Source organism: Myotis myotis, unplaced genomic scaffold (assembly GCF_014108235.1).
Source record: "Myotis myotis isolate mMyoMyo1 unplaced genomic scaffold, mMyoMyo1.p scaffold_m19_p_14, whole genome shotgun sequence".
Classification (NCBI taxonomy): Eukaryota; Metazoa; Chordata; class Mammalia; order Chiroptera; family Vespertilionidae; genus Myotis; species Myotis myotis.
In genome coordinates, this window is record NW_023416318.1 from 17,536,647 (window position 1) to 17,562,451 (window position 25,805).

The 25,805-nt window shown below is 46.6% G+C and overlaps 1 protein-coding gene and 1 pseudogene across 1 annotated transcript; one reads left to right on the forward strand and one right to left on the reverse strand.

Moving 5' to 3' along the window:
• SLC1A4 (solute carrier family 1 member 4) lies at positions 1-24,887 on the reverse strand. The gene is made up of 8 exons (XM_036334338.1): positions 24,080-24,887; positions 12,529-12,571; positions 10,412-10,474; positions 8,611-8,777; positions 5,805-6,038; positions 4,356-4,550; positions 3,702-3,836; positions 1-2,824 (listed from the first exon to the last, which is right to left on the reverse strand). The coding sequence occupies exons 1-8, from the start codon at positions 24,604-24,606 to the stop codon at positions 2,587-2,589; spliced, it is 1,602 nt and encodes a 533-aa protein (XP_036190231.1). The 5' UTR covers positions 24,607-24,887; the 3' UTR covers positions 1-2,586.
• LOC118668938 lies at positions 14,369-18,165 on the forward strand (annotated as a pseudogene).
• Positions 24,888-25,805: the final 918 nt, after the last annotated feature.

Below are 25,805 nucleotides of genomic sequence, written 5' to 3' on the forward strand. Positions count from 1 at the left end.
TCGTAGAAACACTGTATTCATTGTTGAAGACTGCTATGTTTAAGGCAAATGTCACACATACAAAACAGAGATGAACGGTACTGGAACAGTATTTACGACGAGTTACAAGAGAATCGTGGGGGAGACATCTTCAGACAATGAGAAAGTGGGACTTTTCCCAGCCAGGTCACTCCTGGTCTGATTGCTCTTGTGCACGGAGAAACAGACAGAAAAACAGCACCTACCCCCTCCCAGGGGAGGGGGTGATCACTATCGGGAAGAACCTGCTTCAGGCCGAGCTCGCGCTCTCTGTGCTGCGTTTCCAGGCACAGCACAGACAACGTGCAGTCACCGGGTCTCACTGCGCAGCTCTAACGTCCTCGTTTTGTGAAATTCACCGTTAGAAACAGGAAAATCAGGATGCCAGAGCCATTCAGCTTGCAGTTAGGTCACCTCTATCCACACTCAAACTTGCTTGGATTGGAGCTCAAACAACACACACACACACATACATATGTGTGTGCACATACAACCATAAATCTGTGGAAGAGGGAAAGACGAAATATGCTAAAGCCTTAGAAGCAGCGAATGTCCATTTGCAGTTTGTAATCAATGTGATTGTCTCCCCCTCTGAAAACAGAAGGGTATCAGCAAGCTCTAGCCAGGGGGTAAAGGTTTTGAGATAGCCCTGACCGGTTTGGCTCAGTGGATAGAGTGTCGGCCTGCGGACTCAAGGGTCCCGGGTTCGATTCCAAGGGCATGTACCTTGGTTGCAGGCTCGATCCCCAGTGGGGAGTGTGCAGGAGGCAGCTGATCGATGTTTCTCTCTCATCGATGTTGCTAACTCCCTATCCCTCTTCCTTCCTCTCTGTAAAAAATCAATAAAATCTATTTAAAAAAAAAAAAAAAAGGTTTTGACACACCTCAGCTCAGTTCCTAGCCACTCCAGGCATCACAGGAAAGGGGCGTGGCTTCACTGGTTTAAAGGTTTCAGGGAGCTGGGTCAGCTCTGTGCATCATGGCTCCTCCTCACCCCTTTGACTTAGGCTCAGGCCTCTGATTTTATAACAGAGGAGTCTGGCCATCTCTGTACCATCCACCCAGACTCATCGCAATGGAACACACATTGCAAAGGCGTGTTTCCCTCCTGCAGGGCCTGGGTGACAGCGAAACCACAGCAACAGGGAAAGCAAGGGAATGGCTGAGGGTGAAAGTCTGGGGGCTTTGACGGGCTGCGGAGGGGTGGCAGAAACGGGGCCTGGGCCTGGCAGTCACAGGGAAGCCGGTACCTGGAAATGCAATGGCAGGGGCGATGGCTGGTTCATGAAATCTTGGGGGACCTAGGAGAGGCTGCCTCTGATGCTGCGGAGGAGGTACACAGAGAACGAGCGGTGTGAGGAAGTGGCTAATGCACAGAAAGCAAAGCCCCACTCATAAATGGTGTCTTCACCAGGAGACCAAGGGCTTTGGAGAGAGGTATCACTTAGGTAAAAAAAATAAAAATAAAAATAAATCTCTGGCCGTTTTGGCTCAGTGGTAAGAATGTCAGCCCATAGACCGAAAGGGCCTGGGTTTGATTCCGGTCAAGGGCACGTACCTCAGTTGCAGGCTTGACCCCTGGCCCTGGTTGGGGTGTGTGTGGGAGGCAACCAATTGATGTGTCTCTGTCTCCCCCCCTCCCTTCCACTCTCTCTAAAAAATCAGTGGGGTGCGGGGGGGAGGGGGAGGGGGATAGACCCTCAGGAGGATTAACAACAACAAAAAATAGTAGATTGAGAAACCAACCAGGATCCTGCAGCAGAGTGGATGGCGAGGAAGCTATAGTGTTGTCAGAGGCCCAGGTCACAAAGCTGCAAACTTCCCCAGGGCTGGGAGGAGAATGAGAATGTGTGTGTGTGTGTGTGCATCCTGTCTGGTTAAGATGCTTCCCTTTCCCCTGCAGGCTGCATCCCTGCTCCTTTCTTTGATCTCAGCACTTACAGTTTACTCAATGCCTCTGACCAGAGAAGCCAGCAGCCCTACCACCATCTGGAGTATTTCTAACTTGACAATGTGCAGCACCGCCAGTCCACCAACAACCCTTGAACCAGAAGCCAGCTGTACCTAATTGTAAGCACAAACTCTAACACCCAGAGTCCCAGCTCAGCGAATTCCATTCAAGGCGAAGAATTTGGGAATTATCCAATCACTAAGGCTCGCAAGGCAATGTGACCGATGACTGCAAACCCCCTAAGTTTGCCTAGAAAGCACCCACCGCGGTGACTGGGTGCAGTGAAGGGCACATCTGCATGTTCCCAAGCTTTGACTGAGCCTGTTGTTTCCCCGAGCCTGGCAGCTCGATGGCGTGTTTCAGACGGACCCTGGTGCGCGCACATGGTTGCATCTAGACGGGGATCAAGCTGAATGTCAGTGTCCTAGTCCCCAGGAACCAGTTCTGGCTGGGAAGCCCACTGCCTGTGCTGAGAAGTGATCCTCAAACCGGTGATTGGGCCAACGCATTGCCCGGAGGCTAAAGTCGGTGAGGGCGGTGGGCGGCGCCCGGTGTCCGGTGGCTGGACTGACAGGGTGGGCACGACCGATGGCAGGCAAGCTGGAAGCCCAGCCCCATCACAGAACCGACTCCTTGGATTCCAGTTCCACGGCGCTGGCAGCAGGGCCGCCCGCCGGGTTCTGGTGTGTCACCAGCGGTGACGTCTCCTCCTCTGACTTGCAGTTGGGGATGGCTTCCACTTTCACCTCGCTCAGTTCCTGCGCCCCTTTCTTCATCGCCTTCTGATTCAGGTGGTGGAGAATGCCCGCACCCAGGGCGTCCCCCTCCACATTCACCACGGTGGTGGTCCGGTCCCTGGTGGGAAAGGAAAGGTAGGCGGTCCAGCCAATGCCACCGGCGGCAGCCGCCTGGGGGCAGCCCCGTCACAGGGGCCAAGGCCACGGGCAAGCTGTGACCCTCCGGGGCCCCTGCTCTTACCCAGAGTGCATGCTCCTAAGGGCATAAGGCTTCACTTTACTCTAGGTGAGCTTTCTTGTAATTTTTTTTCTTATAAAAGTAATAGATACCCAGGTTCCTGGACTCTAAGGCTCATTTTCTTATCCACGTGCTCTACTGTCCAACACTAGTACTTCAGCTAATCTTCCCTATAAAATAGGTATCGCCCCTACCTGAAAAAGGCATCACTCAACTCAAGGAATCAGCACTCAGAAACTGTTCTGTGTCTACAGGAGCTCTGCCGATGGCCGTCCGAATCACACCTCCTTCCTACTCCTCCTCCCCCGAGCCCAAGGCATTCCCATTAACCGGGTTCATCTTCCCTCTCCTCACAGAAATCGCTCTCTGGGCATTTCTGGCCAAGGACTATCTTCCCAAAGGCTCACTGCACCCATGGCCACGACTCCTACGGAACCAACACCTTCCACAGATTTTAGTGCCGTGCCCTCCCCTCTCCTCCCCCTCCCCGGGGGCCTGCGACCCATGCTTTCCCGGATGCTCTAAGCAAGTTCTTGGTAATAATATTTCATGGTCATTCAGAGTCTCTGACTCATGCTGTTAACTTTTCCTAGCTCTAAGTTTTGTCTTGCCAGCTCAACTGTGGGCTCCTTCACAAGGCAGGGAGCATGTTTGAAGTTTCTCCACACGCCTCAGGTCGAGCGGAGTGCCAAGCCCCTAGGGAGCTCAAGACAGACTTTCCTTTGTTCGCTGCCCTTAGGTAGGACTTGCTACTTACACAATCCAGTCCACAGCCAGGATCAGAGAGAGATCACGAGTGGGCAGCCCAATGGCCTCCAGGATAATGGCGATGGTGAGGACCCCTCCGGCCGGCACGCCTGCCGCTCCAACACTGGACGCCGTGGCTGTCACTCTAGGGATGGCACAACAGGGTCACCATGAACACAGAACATGGAGGGGGCACAGAGAAATGCAGAACATGGCAGCCATGGCGCGGCAACGGAAAACCACATGACCCTAGACCAGGGGTGGGCAAACTTTTTGACTTGAGGGCCACCATGGGTTCTTAAACTGGACCGGAGGGCCGGAACAAAAGCATGGATGGAGTGTTTGTGTGAACTAATATAAATTCAAAGTAAACATCATTACATAAAAGGGTACGGTCTTTTTTTTCAATAGTTTTATTTATTTCAAACGGGCCGGATCCGGCCCGCGGGCCGTAGTTTGCCCACGGCTGCCCTAGATTCTGCCCGATGAGCCTGCGAGAGACAATGCACTCTCTCCAAGTAATGGATTCACACTGTGCTCATTTCATAAATGAGACGCCGTGTCCTGGCCAGATTGGTACTTAGCAGGATTTTTCAAAGGAAATCACAAGAAATCCCTCAGGTTCTGAGCCAGGCCTAGAGTTAGGAGGGAGGAGTGAACTCACAGAATCGTGAAGATCTGCCCTGCCTTCAGCTCGATGTTGTTGAGCTGGGCGATGAACACGGTGGCCACGCACTGGAAGATGGCTGCGCCGTCCATGTTCACGGTGGCTCCGATGGGGAGAATGAACCTGCTGATCCGCTTGTCTACACCGTTGTTCTCTTCGATACACTTCATCATGGAGGGAAGGGTTGCTGAGCTGGAAATGGAGACACAACTGACCCTGAGAACAGTGCTTCCAAGGGCAACAGGCCGCTCGGCTCCGGCCCTGGACCGGAACCACGAGCACCACCCTCGTTTCTGGCTTTCTCCCCCGGAATACAAGGAAAGTCACAATGGCTTCAAAGTTTGTCACAACGTGGGTTTTTGCCAACTTCCGAAGCATTCAGAACCCGACTCACATTGACCTGCTGTGTTACTTACCTGGATGCACCTGTTCCAAATTTCTCAAGAACCACACTTGACCTTGTGGTACAAAAGGTTCTCAAGAGAACAAAGAACTGTTGACTCTGTATGTGCACCTCCTCTCTTGACCCCCCTCCCCCCCCCCCAAAAAAAGTACAAGGCAAAAAACCATGATGATTTCTTTTTTTCTTTTAGGCCAAGAAGCAGAAATGGCTCTGAACATTTGGAAAGAGTAACTGTGTTCACAGATAACTGGATAAACGAAACCTGTTCTCTCCAGCGGCCTCTGAGGAGGGTGGCTGGCGCAGCTGAGGAGCAGGTTTGTTTCTGTTGAAGCCAGAGAACCTCGCCTCCCTAATCCTTTGTACCAACACTACCTGGTCATATGACTGGCCCTTCAGGATGGGAGGAAGCATGCGGTAGGGAGGCAAAAGCTAAGCAGGAGAGAGAAACAACGTGCTGCCATCCTTGGAAAGTTTTCTTTCATGTATTTAGAAAGCCCCCCACTTTTTTTTTTTTGAAAGATTTCTGATAACGACAGGTACATCATCTTTTACGCTAAATTAGATAATCCTAGAGAGCTGAGCAGGCATCCCTCACCATGATGCCTTGGTTTATTTTCTAGTCATGCATCCAGAGGGAGCGCTGGACAGGTAACATTCTAGCAACTTCCCTGCAATGCATTTTGAGTTAAGTGGCTACTTTCTTTTACTCAGGCAAAGGGCTTACTAATTAGGGTGAGGACCCACAGCTCCTATGGCCTAAATAACGATCAGGTTGACTGTCAAGGAGCCAGAAGAAGAAAAAACAAGGCAATTCCTCATTTTGGCAATCCCAGAAATCCATTTCCCTAAGAGCTGTGGGGGCTGATAACACAACATGTGATGTGGAAAACATGATTCTGTATCTTAACTAGTATCTTAACATATTTCATTCTTTGAAAACTCTAAATTGGTTTTAAGATGCCAGCTGTGCACCTACCATTGGGCTCACCTGGTTTCATATCAACACAGCTCAGAGCCATCAAGGGCTCCCAAAACGCACTCACCTGGAGCAGGTGGCAAATGCTGTCGCAAATGGTGTGAGGAGGCCCAAGAGGAACTTGAATGGGTTTTTTCGTGTGAAAACAAAGTAAATAAGCGGCAGAACAATTCCTCCATGAATAACATGGCCCAACATAGACGTCAAGATATATTTCCCAAGGCTGGTCACCAGCACGACGATGTCCTTCATTTCCACAATCTTGCTTCCAACCAGGAACATGATCCCCACAGGAACATACCTAGGGCATAGCACAAGGTACTTGCCAGTAAGAGTGATGTGACGTAGGTAGGGGCTGGGAGACGCAGGCCTTTCCCACTCAACACAGGGACGTTCAACTAGGCGGCCTTCGTCTCCCCCTAGGAGGATTCTGAGAATGAAAGGGATGGGCCCATTTTACAGGCCGTGAAACTGAGTAAAACTGACATGACACATCTCCGTGGGTAACGGAGACAGGATCAGAACCCAGGCTTCTTTCCCCTCGGATATGATGTTCTGAACAGATGGCTGTCACCGACCACAGGGACTCCCAAGTGGAAAGACAAGGAACTGCTCGAGATCAAAGCCTCTGGGAATGTAGTCTGACTTTCGGCTTTGCTCAGGCTTGTTTCTGAAAACTTAGAGACACAAAAGACTAGTACCGATTTCGTAGAACTGAGACGAAGCTGGGATTTTTGTGAGGCTTAAAATTCTTTGTGATTTGGGAAACATGATTCCGTGGGAGAAAGTCATTAACAATGGCCCTCTGGGGACACTCCTGGAGCGTGAAGGTATTTTTTAATGGCAGGACGAGAGGAAGGATGGGAAGGAGCAAGCCAGGGGAGCTGCAAAGAACCAAAGTCAGTTGTTTTGAATTTAATCTAAGTTGAGGAAGAATTTTATAACCATTGGCTTTTTTTTGATAAATTTTATTTATTTTGAAAAGATTTTCAAAACTTGATTTTTAGACAGAGAGAGAGAGGGAGAGAAACATCGATGTAAGAACCAAACATCAATTGGCTGCCTCCTAGATGCCCCCTACTGGGGATCGAGCCTGCAACCTGGACATGTGCCCTGACTGGAATCAAACTGTGACCTTTCAGTTCCCTTCTTCAGGTGGAGAGAGGGGGCAGCGGTTGGAGGGGGACAAGAGTGACCTCTGAAAGTGCTGGCAAGTTCTGTTTCTTGATCTGGATGAGTGTTTGCTTTGTGATAGTGATAATTCATTAAGTGATAATTCATTAAGTTGTGCACATGTTTTAAGTACTTTTCCATAAGTCATACTTCATTAGGGAAAAAAAGTGAAGGCTGGGGGCAGGACCTGGCAGGAGATCTACCTCTGTGTAGTGGTTACTAGTCACTATCAGTGACCATGTCTTTTCTTTTAATCCAAATTTTGGGAAGATTTTAGACAAAATAAACAACAGAAAACAAACAAACAAAAAACCCAGGAAAGGAACTGACCTGTGATGACAACACTTTTTCCTTCCTGGAACTATTTCTCTCCCCAGAACAACAGTCATACAAACAAAGTGTCATGTTTGCAATGATAAGAGTCAGCCTCTGGAATGGTGGTTGAGCAAGAAAATGTGGTTGAGTAAAAGAAACACCACCATTGGGGGCTTTGGATTTGGCCTCCCACCCAATTCCAAACTTTCCTACCAAATTCCAGGCTTCTCTCCTGGAATTTGGTCAGTTCAGGTGCCACCTCAATGCCACTGAGAGAGAGAAGTTCTGGGATATTTAAGGATTGACAGTTAGGAAAATGCTTTGTGCATGAAAAGATAAACTAGTTTCCTGACAATGAATGGATAGACGCTAAAATTCACAGAAATCTGGCCTGAGTGAAACAGCAGGACGAAGATGACGAGGGATGGCCACTGGAATTAGTATAATTTCTGAGGGATATCCGGTCAAAATTTTACCTTTTAGCCAAAAATCAATCTAATAATTTTGTATTAAACAATTACACTTTCATCGATACTACCTACAGAAACATTTAGGTTAAAAAAAAAAAAAAGGCTATTCCAAGTTTACATGTGCATGAATCTGTCCTCCATGTAGTGAAATACGATAGTAAAGGGCCCCTCTGAAGCTTTAGGTCTATCAGTTTAAGATAAATAAGCCTTATTTCACAGAGCAGATAGCAAACTTATGGAATTCATTGCTCCACAAGATGATATGGGCATCACATATAATATGGGATGATGGTGTGAACCCATAAGTAGATGACTGATGATCTATATATATAAAAGCCTAAGCAACCATCCGATCGTTTGAACTGTAGCTATGATGCACACTGACCACCAGGGGGCAGATGCTCAACGCAGGAGTTGCTGAGCTGTGGTGACTTGGCAGCTGTGGTAACTTGGCAGCTGCAGTTCTAGGGTGACACACCCTAGAGGAACCAGAGAGGAGGGAGCCTGATTCTGGGGTGCGTCACCTGAGAACTGCCCTCTCATAATCAGGGTCCCCTCGGGGGATGTTGGAGAGCTGATTTCGGCCCGATCCCTGCAGGCCATGCTGAGGGACCCCACTGGTGCATGAATCCATGCACCGGGCCTCTAGTAGAACCATAAGGGGTCACTGTGGGTGCTGAAGAAGTAACTGGTAACTATGGTACATGCCTGATTCTCTGAGATCCTGGACAGGAGGGGAAACTGCCTCCACCTCTATCACACCAGGACCCACCTGGGGGTGCATCAACCACATACAGAGCCCTGGGCCAGGTGGTGATCCAGAGGTGACCTAGAACAGCAGAGTCAGGTTCTTTTCTGGATGGAGGAGAGATAAGAGGGAGGGTTGGCAGCAGCGGGGAGGGCAGCAAGACTCACCACATAATCCACGACACCAGCACCATCGTCGCCTCGTTGAAGGCATTGAAGAAACGGATGAGCTCTTCTCCTTCAGAGCCTAGTTTCTTTAGGGCCACTCCTAACACGAGGGCAAAAAGGACCAATCCCAGAATGTTCATCCCTTCGATCTCGGTGCCAAATGGGATCTGCAGGATCAGAGTGGACACAGGGTCCAAGTTTACAACATATGATTGTAAAGATGCATTTGCTTTGTGTCTCCACCAGGCTGAAACACTATACCCAGAATGAGAAAAGGTTTGTATTTTCTTTAACCTTAAGTGATTTTGCAAATCAAGGGATAGGAAAGTCAAGGGGGAGATGGAGTGTAAGGATACAGAAAGTCAACAAAAATTTCACCTAGTTGCTAACTCTAAAAGCTGTTCAAAGATGGTATGGATTGAAGCAGAAAGCAGTGAGCTCCCTGTTACTGGATATATTCAGGTAGAGGTTGGACAAACAATCACTTCAAAGGGTGGCTTTTAAAAGAAGAGCTTGTTGCTGAAAAGTTCCTTCAGATCAAGAATTGATGCCTATACCTTCACCTCCTAAATGTCAATAATTCTTTTTGCTGCTAGGCTGTTAGGATGGCCTTTGAGCTGATGAAAGTCCCAAGATTTTTCAGGATTGACATGGATCTCTTCAGGATATTCGTTCCTAAATCACTGACTTTAAATGTATAGGTAAAATGCACTCTTTATTTTTCCAGTAATGCTGAATCTCACGGCTGCAAGTATATGTTAGGCAGGCATTTTACTCCAAACACATTATGAAATTCTGAACAGGAAACATGGCGTGCACAAAGAGCATTTTTACCAGAGTTCTAGTCTGACTTCTAGTCCCAGCTCTGGCATTAAATAACTTCTCTGAGCTTCAGGTTCTTCATCTGCAAGATGACGTGAATTGGATTTAATTCGTAGCTTTCAACTTTCTTTTTTAAGTGGAACTTTTCCTTCAATCACAGAACGGTGGGTAGTACTCGGAGTCCCTCAGCCCTGAGGAGGTAGATGTGTGGAAAAAGGCAAAGTACCCCCTTCTTCCCAGATAGTTCTGGGGCTGGACTGAATAATCTTTGAGGTCCCTTGTCCCTTCCTGCTCAGTGTCTGGGAAACAATAGGTACTCAAAAATATATGCGTGAATGAATAATGGCTAGAGTAAGTTAAGCCCCTAGAACAAGTTCTATGTGTAGGGGTAGGGTAAATCACCTATTAATGATATTTCAGGATAGCAGAAGGGTGTTATAAAATACTAGAGGCCTGGTGCACAAATTCGTGCATTGGTAGGGTCCCTTGTCCTGGCCGGTGATCATTGGGGCCGATGGGGGCTGGCCGGCCGGGAGGGACCGTGGGAGGTTGGCTGGCTGGGGAGGGACCGCAGGAGGGCTCCAGGGCATGTCCAGCTCGTCTTGCCCAGTCCCGATCAACCAGACCCCAGCAGCAAGCTAACCTACTGGTTGGAGCATCTGCCCCCGGTGGTCTACCAATTGATCAGACACTTAGCATATTAGGCTTTTATATATATAGATATTTTAGGAGAGGGGACGTTAGTTCCAATTTGATGAAGTAGATCCACTAAAGATTGCAAAGCTACAGACGCTAGACTTCGGCCATGTTGGTAAATAACTAAAGAAACAAACCAAGACCATGTGCTTTGAACAGCCCACCCAAACCCCAAAGTTTTCAGCCCTGCTTGAAAAAAGATGCATTGTGTGGGCTCCTGCAATTAAGAAGCATTCTTTACTTTATAAGTATTCATCGCAAGTGATCTTACAAAGAGCTTTACCTTCTCAAGGGTTATGTTTCCATTGCTCACGTTGTGGGGGTCCATTTTATAATCAGTTGCATACTGTAAGTGAGAGAAAGAAAAATCACTGTCAGTGCACAGGGGAAGATGGGGCTGAATAGCTGGGCCTCTAGCTAGTCTGTCATTATTCACATCAAGTGTTGGGGCATTGCTCAATTGGTTGGCCTGACTTTAAGACCAAGGCAGCATGTACTTCAAGAGGCCTCTGGTTAGATAGGGAACCAGGGAGAATGTCCTTATGCCCTTGGACAATGGTTGGTAGGTCTGCCCAATTGCATGCTGAGAGCTTGATATTTCAAACAGCTGAGAGTTCACAGTATTTAGAGAACCTTGGTATTAATTCCATAATGCCCAAGTTGACTTTTCAATGTGTCCATTTATGTGTATTCATTTACTTATGCTCCATTTGGTTCCAGAATTTGTTTGAACATGACTGTTTTTCAGAATCTATTTCTAATGGGCCAGAGCCTCCACTCTCCAAAGCAAAGGATGTCAGGCGAGCTGGTGTTCCTGGCTGAGCCTTCTGAGAGACCCACTTCTCTGAAGTGAAACACCTCTCCAGCTTTGGCCTACAGCAGACTGCACATATTTCTGCACAGGTGTCTCCCAGTGGCAGCAGGCATGATCGAGTGGAATCTGTTATGAAACACCCTTCCTGGTCTGTTCTGAGGACAGCTGGCTTCTGCGCTGTCAAGAGCAGTGTGTTAGGAGGCCTGGACCCGGAGACCAGCTCTGTGCCCGCCTTTGAGGAGCTCTGGTCTCTCTCAGCTTTGACTGATGGAGCTTTCAGACACGCTGAGGTGTTCAGTGGTCCTGTGATCAGGATGGCAGGAAAAACAACACTCAGCCCACATGTGACAGGCACCGAAACCCCATATGCCTTTTCTTTTTCTCCTACCTCATGTTGTATACAGAAGCCACAGCTGTGCTTATATGCAGATTTGTTTTGTGTTTTTTAAAGAGAGAGGCTATAATTAGAAACAGAAAAGTCTTTATTAAGGGCAATCAGGTTAGTCCATCTAATCTAGACCTTTATATTTCTTCTCTGTGTAAAGCATGGCCACAGGGATGTTACTTAGAGTAATGCTAAAATTAGGGAAAAACTGAAAACAAGCTTAATGTCCATCAATAAGAGACTGATGGAGTAAAATCATGGTACACTCATACAGTGGAATACAACCAATAACATGTGCAGGGGGGTTATTTACTGATGTGAGAAAATCTTCACAATATACGGCTTTGAGAAAGAGTTTAGAGTGAAAAAAAAGTTTAGAGTTTACAAAAAAGTGGAAGAAAATAAAATAATCATCCATACTCACCACCTAGAGCTACCCATGAACATTTTGATATACATCCTTCAGATCTGTTTTTCTCTATGCATGCCCACATGTTTAAAAAATAATCATACTAAATATGTTGTATGGCCGGTAGCTCAGTTGGTTAGAGTGTCATTCTGATACTACACCAAGGTTGTGGGTCTGATTCCAGGTCAGGGCACATATAAGAATCAACCAATGAATGCATAAATAAGTGGAACAACAAACTGAAGTTTCTCTCTCTCCCTCCCTCTAAAACCAATAAATTAAAAGAAAAATCTTAAAATTATAAAAGAGAGTTTACAAACAACATATTTAGTATGATTATTTTTTAAACATGTGGGCATGCATAGAGAAAAACAGATCTGAAGGATGTATATCAAAATGTTCATGGGTAGCTCTAGGTGGTGAATATGGGTGATTATTTTATTTTCTTCCACTTTTTTGTACTTTACTTTTACTCTTTTTGCAATGAGCATATACTTCCTTTATAACCCGAAAAAAGATACCATTATACTTGAAAAATATTCTAAACTATTTAAGAGAGCCCGAAAATGTGATCGGAGGGTATTTCTCAGGTGATATGAAAAGATGTTGGAACCAGTGGGATATTTTAGAAAAACGTTGAGTTTTGCTTTGTTTTATCCCAGGGGCCCATCTATAAAACTTAGACCAATGTTACCAAGTTTTGTTAACACCTTACCTAATTCTACAGCAATATTTTATACAACCTCCACCCCCATCAAAGGTTCATAGTTTTAACAAAGCATCAAACCTTACCGTTTTAAAAGTTGCAACCACAAGATTTGAGGGAAACAGGTTTCTGTTGGAAAAGGAAGCATTTCATCAGTATTCTTAAAATTCAGCGAAGTATGCGCTTTAAGCTTGCCCATTCCTGACAGCCCCACGTACAGTACTCCTCCTCCCTCTCCACCTCCAGCAATTACTGCGGTCTTCTGCTTGTCCAAACCCCCACCTATGCCTCGGCTGCTGGGCACCATAGAAACTTGAGTGCCCCAATGTTTATTTCCTCTCCTTTGGGGTACTATTTGATATTTATGCTCAACCAAACCAGAGGAACTGCACCCCTTTCCGTTCCCCAAGCGGGGAAGCCCTGTTGCAGAGGTTTTCAGTGGGGAGTGGTGCTGCTCCACAGTGAAATCCACGGGAGTGTTTTTATTGCGGAGATAATTGGAGGGCATTCCTGGAATTGGGGGAGTGTGTGGGAAAGTGCCGGGTGCCAGCCATTCACTCTGCTAAGTACAGCAAAGTCCTGTACAATAAATGGTCCCAAGGCCCTCACCCTCATGCCTTCCAATATCCTATACCTGCAGATGAAACCTTATAATTACCTGAGCCTAAACTAACCTCCACACAAGGCAGTTTTTGCCTAATTTGAATCTATTCTGAATTTTCTAGGAGTGCAACTATTGTATAAAACGTGGGATAATTATTCTTTTGTTTTGTTCAGAATGTTTCCAAGAACTGTTCATCTTTCTGGAAAAATCACATTGCCCAAGGCAAATGGTAAGATCTGAGTCCTTAACTGCACACATGGTATCAGGTTCCAGTCTGTATTTATAGCTATGTCATTAACAGTGAATCTAAATTCAGAAGCAAGCACTTCGTTTCAGAGCACTTACATATTAAAAACCATTATTTTTATTATAAATTACTCTTTTTACTTTTATATTACAGTTAAGTCCTATCAATGTTTTGAATAATGCAAATAGGTAAATTCTGTTTATGAATTTCATTTCAAGATGAAGGATATAAAATATTGTTACAAAAGCAGGGCAATAGAGCTGAGCTAAGCTGTGTTTTGAAACCAAAGTCTATTCGTGCAAACAGTTTTACTGAGGGCCTCCTTTGGGTCAGGCTCTTGCAAGATTCTGTTCTTAACATGTGAGAAAATCTCACCGACAGTCCATCTGTTCTACCCACTTCCTGTAAGAATAAGTCTAGGAGCGTAAACAACTCTGGATCATCCTTACAATATGAGCCAAATTTACGCACTAATTTTTACGTCTGTGGTTGAGTTGTTTACCTAACACTGGAATCTCCAGGCAACTATTTGCAATGTGTTTGGTTTCAGAGGGAGACCGGTCTGATTGCAACCCAACTCTGCAAACAGGTGGTCCCGGGGAGCCACACCTTTGTGTAATACCTTCTCCTTGAGTGTGGGTGGGGGCCCATGACTTTCTTTTACCCAAAAGAATGGAGTAAAGGTGATGGATGACACTTCGTGATTTGGTTACATAAAATTGTGGCTCCCAACGTGCGAGAAGACTCTCTTTACTGCCTTCTGGGCTTGCATGTTTGATGAAACAAGCTGCCATGTTGGACAGGCCCATCTGACAAGAAACTGAGGGTGGCCTCTGGCCAACAGCCGACTAGGAGCTGAGGCTCCCAGCCTGAACCTCAAGGACCCAACTGCTCAGAAGTGAACACTTCCCCAGTCAAGCCTTCGGAGGAGACCTTAGCTGTGGCCAACACCTGATTGCAGCTCTGTAAGAGGCCGGCGCAGAAGACTCAGCTAAGCCATGCCAGGATTCTTACCCCACGGATACTGTGAGATAATGCATGTGTGTGATTTTAAGCTGCTAAATTGTGGGCAACTTATTAATTTGTGCATTAGATAACTCGTGTGCTAGCCAACAGGGTTAATAAGATAGAAAATTTTATTACACTAAAGTTGGCTTCCTCAAGACAGCCAGTATGTAGAGACTGCAACACAGCATTTTCCAAATCTACTTGTCTGTGAAACCAGTATTGCTTTGAACATATTTAGAGAATACCGGCTCGTGCACACCTGCATTTAAGCAGACAAAATGTGATCATCAGTTAAATTAACCATTACGAAATGGTGATCAGAAATTTGAGTTCTATCACAAGCATATTTACTTAAAAAAAAAAAAAGGTAGAAAAGACTAGCAATGTGTACTATTTCTTAGTGTATAGATGAATAGCAACTTACATTTGCCTGTTATTTCCATTACCAAGCACCTTTATTACATATTTCAAACTTATGGGGTAGGTTTGGTATCTCATTTCCATATGCTATAATATTTAGAAGCAGAAGTCGGTCTTGAGGCCAGGATTTCCTATTCTACCCGCACCGCATGACAACCCTCAATAGTTCCAGGACTGAGCTGGCCACTAGGTTCTCTCCCCAAGAGGGCAAGGAAGTTAAGGACGAGCTGGGTTAGAAGCTCTCCATCAGTCTCTATGGGGAACAACTCCTGCTGGATGTACCTTGCATCCTTAAGGATTAGCAGTTTCCTCAATTGGTACAAGTACAGCCTCCCGACAACCTTGAAATACACTCTCTTCCAAAGAGTACATGCTATTTGTTTAAACCTTGCTAGTTAGCCTGCCTGGTCTCCTTAGCATGAGCAATAACCCAATACTGTCTCACCCACATAGACCATGACCCTCACCCAGAACTTCTAGACCAGCCATTGACACACTGACCTGTTTTCAGACAGTCTACAGTATCTAGTCTACAAAATCCAATGGGAACAGAGAGGTACAGACAATACTAGAGGCAAAACAACAACTCCTGTCCCCCCCACCCCCTTACCCAAAAAACCAATTTCCTTAGAAGAAAACAATATATCCTTGCAGTTTCTTACAAAGTTAAACATACACTTACCATATGACCCAGCAATTCCATTTCTGGATATTTACAAGAGAAATGAAAATATGTCTGCGAAAAGGGCCTGTATGGTTAATATTAACAGGGGTCCTCAAACTACGGCCCGTGGGCCACATGCAAATACAAATATTGTATTTGTTCCCGTTTTGTTTTTTACTTCAAAATAAGATATGTGCAGTGTGCATAGGAATTTGTTCATCGTTTTTTTTTTAAACTATAGTCCGGCCCTCCAACAGTCTGAGGGACAGTGAACTGGCCCCCTGTTTAAAAAGTTTGAGGACCCCTGGTTAATAATCTTAAACATAGTAGCCTCAAACCCAAATGTTCACCAACAGATGAATGTACTGATTATGATAAACTTGCACATTGAAATCCTACCTGGCAATAAAAAGAAACCAACTACTAATATATGCAACTGGATAATCTCAACAACATTGTGCTGGGCAAACACAGCCAGACAAAGAAAAGCACATGCTGAATGATTCTATTATTATGAAACTCTAGTAAAAGCAAAACTAATCTGTAGTGACAGAAAGCAAAACTTTCTCCAGCCAGGGGCGGAGAGTGGGCATTGCTGAGAAGGGTCATGGGTGACAGAAATGTTCAGTGTCTGGATTGTGGTGATGGTTAAGGGAGTTCTCTATTTGTAAAAACTCACTGAAATGCACACTTAAAAGAGGTGTGTTTCATTGTATGTAAATCAGACAAAATGCTTTAAAAGTTAAAAAACAACAACAACATATAGTGCTAACTGCAAAGGAGATTTTACAACCAAAAAAATTTACATTCAATGGAATGAACTTTCTTTAGATTATACAGCTCAGCTCTCAGATAGTAATCCCCGGGAAGGGATTGCCTGGGGGCAGTGAGCTGAAGCTCATGCACCCACACAATCCTATTCCTTTCCCTTGGTCCCTCTGGTTGCCACAGACCAAGAAGAGGAGCAGCAGTCCCCTCCTGCCCATACCAAGGGGCAAAGAGCTGAGGCTGTGATTTAGTCAAGCCAAGTATCTGACAGATTGTGTCTTTGCTATTGTATCTAAAAGTCATTGCCATACTGGAAGCCACCTAGGTTTTCTCCTGTGCTATCTCCTGGGAGTTTTACAGTTTTGCATTTTACATTTAGGTCTGTGATCCATTCCGAGTTAATTTTTGTGAAGGGTGCTGGGTCTGTGTCCAGATTCATTTTTTTTGCATGTGGACGTCCAGCTGTTGTGGCACCATCTGTTGAAAAGATTATCTTTGTGCCATTGTATCACCTTTACGCCTTTGTGAAAGATCAGTTGACCATATTTATGAGAGTCTATCTCTGGCTTTCTATTCTGTTCCATTGATCTATTTGCCTATTCTTTCACCAAAATCACAGTCGTGATTACAGTAGCTTTATCACTGTAAAGTGTTAGGGTCGGGTAGTGTCAGTTCTACAACTTTGTTATGTCTGCGCTCTTCTTACCCCTCTCCTTTCAAACACATACGCTGCTGTGAGCTCAGGATTTTTCTTACTCGTGACCTCTCCTGTATCCAAGGTGCTCATCATCCAAGCAGTTTTGCTTCCCAGAGCTCTGTCTTAGGCATTTTCCTCCAACTCCTCACATTCACACAATAACTTTGCGGGCTTTTAAAATACGGAGCTGGAAGGAATTTTAGCGGTGACCACGTTCAACCCTCCTCTCCGCTCCCCCACACTGTTAGCACATGGTGACACCATAGCTCCGAGACCAGCACTGTCCAACAGAACTTTCTATATTTGTGCTAATATGGTAGTCATGTGGCTACTGAGCACTTGAAATATGGCTAGTGCTCTTGAGGATCTGAATTTTAAATTTTGTTTACATTAAAAATTTAAATGACATATTTAAATTTAAGTAGCCTCTTGGGACTGGTGTCTGTCAGATTGGACAGTGCAGGTCTGGAGTACAGAGATCAGAGTCTGGAAATCAGAGGCCAATGCTCACTGCTGCACCGCACTCAGCCTCGCTGGCTGTTTGGGTGCTTCTAACTACTGAGATCTTCATCTTGTTTAAATTCTCAAATATTCCTTCTTTCTGTTATTTGATCCTGAGATGTTTACATGAATTACATAAGACCAGATACACATTAACCAAAGTTTCTCAAACATCAATAATCCGTGAAATCAAATGTATGGGCTCTCACCAGCATTTTATAAAAGATGTAAGACATGAGATAGAATGGAAAAAACCAGCACGTATCACATTTACAACACTGTTTTATGAAACAGGTATTTCAGGGTAGGGTCGGGGTGCATATGTGTGGATGCCATAATCTTAAATGTATTTCTTCCTTGTCACTCCCCAGTCACCTCAGAGGTTGCTTCTGATTGGGGGCTGTACTGCACCAAAGGCGGGAAGATGGTGGCTGCAAAGAAGACAAAAAAATGTTGCTGGAATCGATCACCTCTAGGATCCACCTTGTTATGAAAAGTGGAAAGTGCATGCTGGGGGAGAAGCAAATTCTGAAGGTGGTTGGAGAAGGCAAAGCGAAACTGATCATCTTTGCCAGCACCTGTCCAGCCTTGGAAATCTGAAATAGCATACAATGCCATGTTGGCCCAGACTGGTGCCCATCACTATAGTGGCAACAATACTGAATTGGGCACAGAATGTGGAAAATTCTACAGAGTATGCACACTGACTGTCAGTGATCCAGGTGATTCTGACATCATTAGAAACATGCTAGGACAGACTGGTGAAAAGTAAATCATGCAAAATTTTTCTTTAATAAAACTGGCCAGAAAAATATATTGGTTAAAAAATCTATTTCTTGCCGAAACCGGTTTGGCTCAGTGGATAGAGCGTCGGCCTGTGGACTGAAGGGTCCCGGGTTCGATTCCGGTCAAGGGCATGTACCTGGGTTGCGGGCACATCCCCAGTGGGAGATGTGCGGGAGGCAGCTGATCGATGTTTCTCTCTCATCGATGTTTCTAACTTTCTATCTCTCTCCCTTCCTCTCTGTGAAAAATCAATAAAATATATTAAATATATATATATATATATATATATATATATATATATATATATATATATATTTCTTATAGTGGGTCGAAATCAAGAACATTTGCAAAAATGCCAAGACCATACTATTAAATCCAGAGACACAAATCAGACCAAATTGGGAAAGAATGAACGGGCATGCCTTCCCAGAGCTGTGGGAATCTCTAGATACATTACTTAGAAAAACTGGTATGAGTCGAAGTTGATGTGGTGACGGTAGAACTTTAGTTGGCGGTACTGTTCAGACTCATGCAGCTCACAGGATGCAAAACTTCAGTGTTCCTTCTTTACACATCTGCTACTATTTGTTCTTCTGATCCTATTGTGAAGGGTGGTATGCATTTCCCTGTTCTATATGAGAAGAATGTAAAACAATTTACTTTTGCTTGGGTGTATTTTTTGTTCCAGAGTATTCCCTTTAAGTTACAAAATTCTTTCCCTATTTATGAAAATTTCAAAGGCTCCTTAGAACAGGATATGGCTCACGCTATATACATCTGATACTTATTACCCCTGGTGTTTATTGTTAGAGCCAGTTAACAGAATGTGCTCCTTCTGATCCTGGCACCCCCCCTCTCCCCACCCCCCCGCCCCAAGGCTGGGAGCACAGAAAGGGCTTAGGTGATGGGCTCACACTATTGTGACAGTGGGGGGTAGGGGGAGTAATCCACCCTCTTTTTAAGGCCCACATCCAGTTTTAAATTCCAGCTGTAAAGGTTAATGCTGGGCCTCTGGGGTGGGAGACATTTTAGGAAAGAAAGCTAAGAACAGCACTCATTCTCTATATCAAGTAGCCTGAGTGGCTAAGGTACACTAGCATATTAGCAAGACACTCAGATAACAAGTCTAGGTAGTAGATACTATTATATGCCTTATTTTACAGATAAGGAAACCGAGGCACCAAGAGGCTACATGACTTGTCCACAAAGCTAGTAAGTGGTAGAGCTGGATTCAAACCCAGGGAATTGACTTCAGTGTCTGCTCTCAATCACTGCCCACACTGTCTCTCTGCGTGCATGTTCTTTTCAGTACTTGAACTAGTCGGGTAGTCTCCCGAGTAGAAGGAATGGTGTCAAGTTAAAACCTTTTTTTTAAATTACAAGCTCCTATTTTAGTGAGTAGTTTGGCTGAGAAACCTCCATGGATTTGGATCCTTGTTAGATTTGCTAAGAGTCTTCATCTTGCCAATAGAGATACGTGGGCATAGATTAAACAACCTGCATGGCCAACATTTAAAAGAAATTATGCACTATTCACTCTCTTGTGATCCGGGGGCTAATATTAGATCACAGTCCCCAATAGGATTCTTTGCATCTTTGCACCTACTGAGAAATGTGTTCTTTGCAGCTTGAGAGGCATCCCATTCACACTAGTCCTTGAGGGAGGAAATTAAGTCTCTCATGCCTCCCTTGGTGAAGGGAAAGACTCAGAGCTCAGTCCATTGTTGATAAAATGAGCACAAGAAAAAACATAACTCCTAGAATAAAGGGCAACAGGCAAAATCTCAGTGGTGCTTACCAGGTACACGGAGCGCCTGCTATACTTCCGCAAAAGACAAGGCCCAGCGCGGTTCTTCTGCCAGAGCACACAGAGCCTCAGCCCAGAAGCTGTCCTACCTGCCTTCTTTGCAGATAAGTCTTTGGTTTCCCATTTGAAAACTACAAAGTTTAGCATCCAGATCAGTGGCTCTCAACCTTGGCTGCACATTAGAATCACCTGGGAATCTTTTTAAAATCCTGATTTCTGGGCCTCATCCTCCAGAAATTCTGTTTCTTTGTTACTAATGTTGTGGCCCCACCCCATAACAAAGAAACAGAATTTCCGGAAGATGAGGCCCAGCAATCAGGATTTTAAAAAGATTCCCAGGTGATTCTAATGTGCAGCCAGTGATGGTGAACCTATGACACGCGTGTCAGAGGTGACACACGAACTCATTTTTTTGGTTGATTTTTCTTTGTTAAATGGCATTTAAATATATAAAATAAATATAAAAAATATAAGTCTTTGTTTTACTATGGTTGAAAATATCAAAAAATTTCTATATGTGACACGGCACCAGAGTTAAGTTAGGGTTTTTCAAAATGCTGACATGCCGAGCTCAAAAGGTTCGCCATCACTGTGTGCAGCCAAGGTTGAGAACCACTGATCCAGATGAAGGTTGAGAAGCCAGCTGCCTCAGTGCTTTCCATCTACAGCTGAGGTCAATTTTGGAGACTGTACAGGTAAGGCAGGGATAAAATAAACTGGAACATCATGGAGCACATGTGAGGATTTCTGCCCATTTCAGAAATCTGTGTTTAGTTTTGACTTTTCTCCATTTTCCAAATTTCCCATAGTGTTGATTCTATTAGTCCAAAACAGTCTGGCACTGCTCACTTCTTTTTCTCCAGGCTCCACGTGGTTCCCAAAATACCTAAAGACTACGTTAGCTGCAAGGCATCTTGAGTTCCCTCAAACATTCTCTCCCCCCGCCCCCTCCGGCAGCCCCCTATTTACTCTCATTTATTTCAAACTGTAAAAACAGGGCCATTCCCATTAGTTGTGTAAACCCCAATCGCTCTGTAACATGGCTCCATTCATAACAAGAGCAAACATACATTGGGCCAGACATAACTCATTTAATCCTCAAAGCAATCCTGTGAGGTAGGTACTATCATGATCCTGATTAGGAAAATGAGGAAGCCAGGGCACCGGAAGTTATGGGCATGCCCTAGGACTCCGAAATAAACATTGGTAGGGACTACGAACTTTCACAATGACTGGGTTCCTGATAAGCTAATTCTGTGTCTTTGGTGCCAAAATCATTTCGTGTTGGATGAAACATCCTGGCTCAATTGGATGGGTCACACCCAGCTTGGAGAGTCCTGTATTGTTCCCGGACCTCAGGCATAAAAGCTGCAGGCTGCTCAGGAAGGGACTGTCTGCGACGCTGCCACCTGACAGCTACTATCCACTGTCCTTTCTCAACCTCTCGAAGGGCCTGCTCCTAGTGCAGGCACCTCACACCCACTCGCGGCTCCTTTGTTATTTCTAATCCATTGTGTGGTAGGAAACCAAACCCCTTGGTAATGGCATTCTGGATTTTCTCAAAGGCATAATGAATATCGATTGGTTTCATTTCTTTTTGACTTGTACTTACAGCTTCAAAAATCAAATTAGAAATTGTGGCAGAGAGACCCCGTGGGATTTGGGGCCACTCCGCGACCAGGAAAGGTCATGGACTTTGGCAAAGCCTGCACTGCACGAAGTCACCAGAGACCTTTCCGACTCCTTCCAGGTGTTTTAAGTTGTGGGCAGTGATCAGGGGAGGGCCTGCTGCATGACTGAGGTGTTTACTGGTAAATTCTCATTTCATTCACGTGCCCACAGGCAGGAAGGACTGCGCCCCGCCTCTGCCAAGGAACATGCCCAGAGTCACTTAAAATGGACATCTGTAAGGATTCCTTAAAGGAAGCAATTTTAAAATTTTTACCCAGAGTCTTCCCAGACCCAGGAAGTATTTCCATGTGGCTCAGGACTGTTTCCTCTCACAAGCTGCTCACGGTGAAAGCCACGTCTGAGCAGCTGCACACGTGCTTTCCTCCACCGACACCGAAGGGGCTCATCTCCTCCTTAGAGGAAGTGGCCATCTGCCTCGACCCTGTCAAACCCTTACCTGGTTCCTCTTTTGACCCAGAGATAACACTTCTGAAACTGTGGGACTAGACCAGCAGCGTGGTTTCATTACTATCGCATGTTGACTTGGGGGAGGGGAGGGTAGAGAAAGAGAACCCTGAACTATGGAGTCCAGAGTCCACTGGTTCTTATAATCCCTCTTTTGATCAACTACTCCATGATCTTGAGCAAATCACTTAATCTCTCTGTAGCTCAATTTCCTCAGTTTATCCGTGAGCTGCTGGATCAAATGAGGTTGGCTGTTGGATGCATTATGAAACACTACCTATCCCCAACAAGCCATGACAAAGGTTCTTTTAGTCATTCCCTGTATCTGCAATCCCAAGTCACTGAAAAGTCTGCACCTACACTGACCGTTATGCCATGATACTGGGTCACCATTCACTTCAGAAGCAGGAGCTAAAGGGGCTTGGGTCTAAAACTAGCAAGCCACGATCAGAAACTAAGAGATCTCTTCTGGGGCTGGTGGTAATAAGGTACCCCTCAGATCACCCTCACCCCCTGTTTTTGGCCACTGCCCCTCTCTTGGAGATGAGAATGCTACTGAGCCTCCGATGGGGGTACAACTCCCTCCCTGGACCACTGATCCTTGCAAAAAAGAATCCTTTCATCCCAATATCCGCTTTCTCTCCTGGGACAGATGACAGATACACTGAAGAGCCAAAGGCACTCTCAACCTCATTAGACTGTTTTCAACACCCAAGTGAGTCCCCAAACTTTAAGGATTTCTCAAGATTCCAAATATCAAGCTGCCAGACACTAAGCAAAGGCTGTGATGCCATCAAAGTCCTAATAGGCTACCTCTACCTGCCTTTTAGGGAAGAAATTTTGGTATGAACTTTCTGGTCCGCCTCATCAGAGATTTTTATTTTTCAATGTAATACCTTGGACTTTTTTTTTTTTTTTTGGTTGTCACTGCTGTAGTTTCAAATGAACACTCTGTCTGTTCGGTGGCAGACCGTTGTCACATTTTCCAGAAGGAGAAATGGAAACAGCAGGAAGCCCAGTCACTTTGCCCAGGGTTTGCCGTTTTTTTCACAGCCTTAGTTAGCAATGAGGAACTTTGCCTCAGTGACTTAAGACTAAACAGACCTCTACAAGGCTCCCAGTCGGAAACCTGGAGCCGGAGCCAGCTGAGCCCCTCACTCAGCTGCATTTGGCCAGGTCAGTAAATGCCTCCAGGCTGCAATTTTCCGTCTGTGAACTCTGAGCTAATGGAGAAAGCAGGAGAGGCTGACTTGAGTAAACCAGAGAAACTACCCTATGTCTCAGGGTTTGAAAGGCAACTTGGAAGCGTCACAGAAAGTGACTCTCTCCCTCTGCTCTGGAACTCACATCTTCCCACAAATAAAGCCCCTTGAAACTCACAATACTGTACAGTGGTCCTGACTATGGGTTGGAGGGCAATCTGTTCCAAGCCCCCAGGAGAGGCTAGTCTGGGCAACGGGCCCCACACAACTAAGCCCAGCCTTGTTATCCTTGGGTCTTCTGACCAACTCTTCAAAAAATTGCCAGCTTCCTCCCAGCCAAAGGGCTGAAGCAGAGAAGGCCATAGATTACAGGCCAGGATGGCTCAACAGGCAAAATTTAACCAATGCGCCCGGAAGCTTTCAGGGACTCTGTTGGATAAAATAGGGTGAAGCTATCCAGGAGTGGTTAGAACATAGCCAGAGAGCGTAAGAAGTCAAGTACAGGCGAGGCTGCTGCCTCTGCCCTAATGCACACTCACACTTGAAGGTAGGACTGGCTCTTGCTAAAAAAATATGTGGCCCTGCTCCTTCAGACTGTCCGGTGCATCAAGACTGATGTTTGAAAAGGGTGGTCAGCATGCAAAGCTCCAGACATTACTTTGATATTTAAAAATATTAGCAACCAATTAAGAATGAACTCTTTAGGAGTATATGAAGGTGTGTGTTTATGAATGAACTGGAGGGTAATTGAAGAGCTGGCGTCTCCATGGAGGGGAGAGGGGGAGGATGGTCGTTACCTGGCCAGGTCGAGGAAGGAATCCACTGTCTCTTTGGGGACCGGAGGGGAGCCCGAATCCTCCAGCCCAAGGTCGCTGGACTTAAGGGTCTCCGCGCCAGACCCAGGCTTGATGATGAACGCCAAAGCGACGGCGAGCGCAGACGCGCCGAGAGTGGTGAGGCCGAAGTAGGCGATGGCGATGCCGCCCAGGCGCCCAAGAGAGCTGGCGTCCAGAGAGGCGGCGCCCGACACCAGACTGCAGACCACCAGGGGCAGGATGATCATGCGCAGCATGCGGAGCAGCATCTCCCCGGGGAAGGCCAGATAGGTGACCTGCGTGCGGCTAAGCCCCAGCCCGCGCAGTGCCGCGCCGAGACCGGCGCCCGCCACCACCCCAGACACGGTGAGCAGCACCAGCGCATGGTGCCGGAGAAAGCCGAGGCAGCGCCGCGCGCGTCCTTCGGTGGGCCGGGGCGCTCCAGGCCCCGCTGCAGGCCCAGCCTGGGCGCTGTCTAGGTAGCCGTTGGTTTCACTGCTCTTCTCCATGGCGTTGCCCGCAGCTCGGAGCTGGAGAAGGTGAGGGACTTGGGCTCTAGTGAAAGACTGAACTCTCAATGAATGGCTCAGGCGGAGCTGGCGCAATCCACTAGTTGTGTCTGGTTCTGGGAGCCATCCCTCGGGAGACAGCCGGGCCGGGCGCAGGAACAGGTGTGGAGAGGGCCAGGAGAGGCGCTGGAAGCGGGCTGGCGCTCCCGGCTAAGTGGATCACGCACAGCAATCTCGGGCAGAAAATGATGCAACCTAGTCACCGATGGCAAAGAGAAATGGGCCTGGGCCGCCCTCCAAGGCCGCAGCCCCGCCCCCTCCACGGCCATGGCCAATCAGCACCCGTGCGCACCCCCAGCTGGGCGCGGTGGATGGGGCGTCTCGGATGGGGGCGCTGCCCCGGGGACGGGCTCCTGGCTACCGTGGGGAGGCGCGGTCTGAGGGACGGCGCGGGCCGTTGGCACTGCCAGGGCCTCTCGGACGGGCCGAGGTCTGGGCGCTCCGAGCCCGAGGGCCCGGGAGAAGGGGGAATGGGGCTGCGTTCCTTGTCCTGAGTGGGAGAGGGGAGGGCTTTCCTTCAGGGTTATTGCTTTCGCCCCGCACCGCCCGGATCCGATAACTCGCCCGTCTCTTTTGAGGGGGCCCCACGGTAGTCTTACCGCCGCGTCCTCCTGCATCAAACCTCCTCCTCCCATGCAGTCCCGTGGGGTTCTGTGCGGTAAAGCACGCCGGGATGCCCAGAGCAGGCCCTGGCCCTGAGACAAAAGATGGATGGATGGGCGGATGAGAAAAGCCTCCTCCACACGTGCAATAAGGGCTCTGACACCCCTCAGTGAAACCCGGGTCCACTGTGCCATCAACTCCAGCGCCCGGCCCCGCCACTGCGCGCCCCGAGGAGCGCGCCTCGGGTTCCCCTGCAGCTGTCTGCGGTAAAGACGCAAAATTCTTCTAGGAAAAAACAGAGCTCCCACACCGCTACTTCCAGCGCACCCCCGCTGGCACACAAGCCACTGGATATTAACCTCTTCCATCCCCAAGCCGTCCCGCGAAAACAGTGCAGATGACTGTTTAGCCAGCCTTTGAAGTTGGTTCCTTACTGTTCACACTTGATTCATTTCCTTTTTATTTAACATTTGCTCTGGTTACAGCAGATACAGGAGAAAGCTCTAGGTAGTAGTTTTACTTTTCACATTTATTGG